The sequence below is a fragment of the Austrofundulus limnaeus genome, unplaced genomic scaffold (assembly GCF_001266775.1).
Source record: "Austrofundulus limnaeus strain Quisiro unplaced genomic scaffold, Austrofundulus_limnaeus-1.0 Scaffold164, whole genome shotgun sequence".
In the NCBI taxonomy this organism is placed as follows: domain Eukaryota; kingdom Metazoa; phylum Chordata; class Actinopteri; order Cyprinodontiformes; family Rivulidae; genus Austrofundulus; species Austrofundulus limnaeus.
Genome location: NW_013952566.1, coordinates 113,748 through 119,731, shown reverse-complemented (window position 1 = coordinate 119,731; position 5,984 = coordinate 113,748). Strand labels below are relative to the sequence as shown.

The 5,984-nt window shown below is 38.7% G+C and overlaps 1 protein-coding gene across 1 annotated transcript in view; it reads right to left on the bottom strand.

The window, feature by feature from the left end:
- LOC106523711 (vang-like protein 2) overlaps positions 1-5,984 on the bottom strand; it is a gene marked incomplete at its 3' end in the record, with an annotated part of 16,331 nt that overhangs the window by 2,392 nt on the left and 7,955 nt on the right. The window contains 3 exon segments of the mRNA XM_014017236.1: positions 573-709; positions 3,036-3,643; positions 3,720-3,843. Of these exon segments, the coding sequence (XP_013872690.1) occupies positions 573-709; positions 3,036-3,643; positions 3,720-3,843 (869 nt within the window).

Sequence of the window (5,984 nt, the reverse complement as noted above, 5' to 3'; positions counted from 1 at the left end):
CACCTGCTGACTTGACAAGCACAAGCTGGTATAGCAATCACATTTGAACTTGCTCACAGCTCATTCTGCAAGTCCGCTGCAGGCAAAGGCATGCTACAAGGCAATGCACACTTGTTTTTACATTGTAAAAACCCATGTCTAGTTATATTTTATTTCTGCTCATAAATCGTGTCCAATTTTACACACAAGATCAAAGTTGCAACAAGAAAAATGGTTCAGAATGGTGATCCCTTCATAAAAACTCATAACTGTACTGCAATAGAACCAAAACTAACAATCAACTGTGTAAAAACAAAACAAACAAACAAAAAAAAAAACAGATTATCAACATTATTACAAAGTAGCCAATTGGATTTTTTATTTAAGTACCAGCAGATTAGAGCATTCATGGTTAATCACTGGAATTAACATAGTGAAAAACTAATGCACAGTTTTCACATACACCAGATTCTTCATATTCTCAGTTTCTGTAACTTTTCTGGCTTCAGTGATCTTGTTACCAGTCAACATCCATGTTTGCTACATTTAGTTTTGCAGTAGACTTAGCAGTGAAATTGACAAAAAAAAAGTACCTTCTTCCAGGTTGTAAACTTTGAAGGAGGACAGCTTCTTGGTGAGGATAGACTTGGGGAGGTTAAGCAGAGCTGGATTATAGACTGGGAAGTCACTATAGTACTGGTCCAGGACCCACACAGCTGCCCGTTGKATACTGCATTGTGTGAGGAGGAAGAAATGATCAAATGAGCTGCATGCAAAAAATTGCTTTTATAAACAGGCAAACATCTGGCAACCACAGACTTTTACTGCTACATAAAAGGTAAAGAAAATACTGATATATGTACCTCTAAAGGACGCAAGTAAAAAATAAATCTTTGCAGCTCAGTTAAGAAACAGAAATTAAACTAACTGAACTTAGAATAAATAAAACAAATAACCTTTTATAAAACTAGACCTGAAATACAAATTCTTAAAGCACGCATAGAGGATTGTTGCTTTTTAATCATGTAGCTGTAATACGTAATTTTGGGGGAACTGCAAAAAACACTGAAATCCATTTAATTACATTGTTTCACCATCATTTCTAAGTAATTACTTTACTGTTTTCAAACTAGTTCTCCAAATTTGTTTTTTTTTTAATGATTTTCTTTTTGATTAAAAATCCACTGTATTTTTTTAGACCACAAGTCRCATCGGTCAAAAATGCATTATTTATCTTTAAGTTAACGTTTCAGTTAATTATTGTAGCGGTACAGGAACAACATATAGTCGTGGCAAGCCTAGAGYGCCCTCTTGCAGCTGTCAGTATGAACTAAAATTTAACTCTTCAGTCAAAAAAAAATGTGTCAGGAAGAGGAAAAAAACATTGCAAGCCCAGCTAACCTGTGTGAAAAAAGTGTGACTTATAGTCTAAAAAATACGGTAATATCATGAAGTCATTGGGAGGCAGACTGAGTTGTATAACCCTGTCATAGATCATGTATAACATCTATGTATTTGTCATTCAAGTCTTTAAAAATTTTTATGTTCAAATTATCCTGCTGTTGTTTAAACACAGATAAATGCTCCTTCATAACCAGAACTGGTTGAGTTCAGGCTCTCTGTTGGACGACTTTCAGTCTGACAGGTTTTGTTTCCACATTCTAACTGAGCAAAAACAAAACCTGCAACACCTACACACTCGAWACTGCTGAACTTCCTCTTTCCACAGGTCATGCTTTAACTGAAAGTAGGTGGTGGTACTTTTTTAGAACACAAATGAAGAAACTGAAGAATAATACGACAGCTGCTTCTGCTTCATTCAACGTTCTTCTTTGATGTTTTGCGACTTTTGTATATACCTAAGTTGATAAATTGAATTTTTATGTTACTGTTCAAAAGTGTCAAAAAGATCAARAACAGAGGAAATATTAAAGCTGCTGCCAGGGGCTTTTTGGGGTCCAAGTGGTAACTACACACCAGTGGCAGTCTTAATAAGGCAGACAGAAATGTAGGCTACAGAGTAAACTCTAAACATCTGAGGCTTATATCTGAAATATCTACAAGGAGGAGAAAACCACAGCAGTGAGATAAGAAGTTTTTGGTTTTGATGCAGAGACTAGTATAGGAAGYGACGGCCTGAAAGAGTGGGCAACATCTTCACACTCTTTAAAATACTTAGCATAGATTCTTCTAAATTTATTCTGGATAAACATAAATCAATAAATGTGCTATAAATAAAAACATAAGGTCTTCAATGTCAAATAATAAAATGATATAAAAAATTTTCATGTAAAGTCCAACCTTCTATGATCAGTTAAATGCATCATGTTTTTTTTATTGCATTGTAAAGTCAAGTAGGGGTCTCTACAGTACTTAGGGGGAGTTTCTTGTTGTGTGGGCGAGGTTTATCCTAAACGTGATTGGTGGAGAAAGTGTGTGGGCGGAGACTGTGCTAACCCTGATTGGAAGAGTTTGGATAATAGGTGGAAGACTGTCTATACAGTTTAAAACAGAACAATAACAAAAATTATAGTGAACATGTAAACATYATTTATTGACTTCATGTTTTGTGYGGCAAGCACCTTCCTGTCTTAAGTTATGACTAATATTCACAGAGCCCTCTTTTTACAGGCTGGTTGGGGATGTTTTGACCAAGCCAAATTGTTACATGTTCCTCCAMATGTAAGACGTCCAAATTTTAGGCAACTAGCACCTTCCTGTCTCAAGTTATGAATAAAATCAATATTTATATAAAAATATATAGCTGATCCTGACTGTTTTGACCAAGCTACTCCAAAAAACCCCACCCAAAATAGTCAATCCAATCAATCACGTCTTTAACAAACTACACCCACAGAAGTYGAATACACCAACCGTGTCTTGGACAAACTCCTCCCACAAAACAAGAMACTCCTACATAGTGAGCAGAGACCCCCTCTTCTCAGAAAACTCCTTAGTCTTTCCATAAGGTAAGATTATATTGGTTAGACCACTTATTTTTTTCCTATATACCAGTCAATATAAAAGGACAGTYCTGAGTTGTCCCACCTACTAACCTGAGATGGCCCACGTTATAGAAGCGGCTGRCTCCATCGGTGGTCCGAACGACTTTCAAACAGAAAGCAGGCTGCAGGTGTCGGACCTCCAACAGCACCAGAGCAAGATACTGAATGAAGAGCAGCGCATCCACCAAAGAGGCTGCATATCCCACAATGCCCCTGTAGTCCGTCTCTCGGGGCTCCAGCACCCGCACCCCGTAGAAGAGCCAATAAGATGCCACGAAGAGGAAGACCAGCACCAACAACAAACAGCGGAAGACAAAGAAGCGCGGCAGAGWGGCTCGAGGAGGGCGAAGGAACAGCGCCCACGTGGAGATGAGGAGAATGAGGAGCTTGAAGGCCAGAGAAATGTAAAGACCCTCACATGGAGTCCCGCAGGGGTCCAGAGAGTCCCTCCAGAGGAGCTGCGGGAGGGCCAAGAACGCCAGAGGAGTGACCACAGAGACGAGCCCCAACACGGCCCCCAACACCGGGCTGATGTACCGGCGGCAGTCAATGGGTAAAGAGTCTTCCAAGTCCTTAGAGAGCCGGGTCAGGTCTTCATTGGAAATGCTGTCCACTGAGGTACCGGTGACCACTGTGGTGGTCTCAGCCCAGTTATCATCCTGCAGAAAGGGGAGAACAGAAACATGAGTGCTGGTGACAGGTTGAGTTAAAGGAACGAGGAAATAAAACTCAGACCCTCTCGTCTGCCATGTTGGACTCAGGGTCCAGCAGCGGATCCCCCGGAGCCTGGATGATCACAGATTTGTCTCCACGGAGGGCACCGTCCCGACTCTTAGAGCGATGCCTGTCTCTTCTCTCTCTGACGAGACAAAAGAACAAAGAGTGGAATAAAAACTGCGTACGGGTCAGAAATTAAACWGCATTCAGAACAAACATTTATTTTAATTTAGATTCCTGATGAGTTCCTCTACTTCTTCATCTTTATGAAAATCTAAAAAATTCAGCTCAAGTTACAACAGAACCTAATGCACCATGTAATTGTACTGCAAATGATTTATTATTAAATTCTACATTTGTTATATGTGTAAAGTTTATAGAAATTATATGACAGTTATTGTACCTGATAAATAACATATATTGACATTCTAAGCCCTGACACTTGTTTGCCTTCATACATTTAAGTCCTGCTGCCTTCACTTCCTCGTGTTTCTCTTGTTTATCTATTGGCGTTCTGTTGTTCACCACCAGTACTTATTCTCAGCCAGTCTCTGCTCCTCAGGCCTGCCACACCCACCTACACCTGTTCCCTGTTAGCATTAAGCAAGCAGTTTCTACAAAACATATWGTAGAAAAGTTAACTTTGACTGCAATGCATGTAAAACCTTTAAAATCAWCTCAGCCAGACTTGACCTCAGCTGACAAATTACCAAAATAATCCAGCTGAACAGAGGAGGGGATCTTTTCCTCAAAGCCAAACGTGGAAGTACTCCTCAATGCTGATGCACTAATTGTGACAGTGATGCAGCTGTGGTTTAGCAAATTTTCTTGAATGATGCTGTCCAGCTTTTTTCACCAATCAATCAATCAATCAATCAATCAATCAATCAATCAATCAATCAATCAATCAATCAATCTGTAGAGTATACCCCACCCTCTCATCTGTTGTCCCCAGAGAGAAGCACCAACTCCCTGCAACACAAACCTCAACCTAACCGGACTTAATATGTTAATTTGGAAAATTGATAATATACAAACATGAGATTGTGTTTCTGTATATTTTTCTCCTTTAATTTGCATTTTTTTTGTTTTATTTTGTCGTTTTTCATAGTTTGTTGTATTTCAGCACTGCTACTTTGACTTTAGGATGTTCTTTTCAAGACAGTTTATAAAATATTTAGTTTGGTCGTATTTCAGTTAAAGATGTGTACCCATGATGAAATGTCATTGGGATTAAATACTTTATTACTATCTGACCTACTTGAGTTTTTAGTGTGCTGTCAGTATATTAAGTAATAATATAAAACACACACACAACCCCCCCCCCAAAAAAAAAAAAAGTTGTTCTTTATAAACTGGGGATTAACCCATTTAATCCCAAAAATTTCCCTTCAAAAAACATGCATGCATTTCATTCCTTAGGCCTCCCTAACACATAATATTTATGATTTTTCATTTTATGTTGACTGTGTTACTGAAAATGTAGATTTTTTACTTGGCAACAATTCTCTAAATTGACACAAATCCTTTAATTTGACTTACTTATCACACATGCAAAATACAAATAATAACATGCATAACATATTATAACAAGGCATAGGTAAAAGGTCAACAGTAGGAATGACATTGATGTAGCACAGTATTGTTTCGTGGAAACTGTATGGAAATCTGCTTTTTAGAACCTACCGGTAGATTTGCTTAAGTTTACATTTCCAAAATTAATGTAATGTACGGATTTGGTGCCATCTAGTGGCAAAGTTGTAAAATGTCCACACCTCCCACCTCAACTTAGATTTATTTCCAAATGTATAGAGAAAACTACACTGTGAAAATAACAAGAAGAGCACAAAGGCTCAGTGGTTAGCACTGATGCCTCACAGCGAGAAGGTCCTGGCTTTGGTCCGTGGTTCAGACCAGGGGTCTTTCTGTGGGGAGTTCACATGTTTCATTGTGCATGTGTGGGTTTTCTTCAGGTCCACCCAAAGACCAAAATCCTGCAGAATAGGCTGCCTTCAGGCCTCCATCACAAGAGATCTGCGATCTCAATGAGATATTCCTGGTTAAATAAAGGTTAATAGATAATAAATAAAGAAGTAGTCAGAGCCTTGCTATGTTTTTAGTTAGGACTTTTTATATCGGCCACATGAGTTTGATGATTCAGACCAATCATAGTACATGTCTCATATTGACAGCATATCTTCAAACACAGATCAAGAGTGTCACGTCCTGGTCCTGTTGGGCCACTAACCTGCAGCTTTTAGAGGTTTCTCTGCTCCAACACAC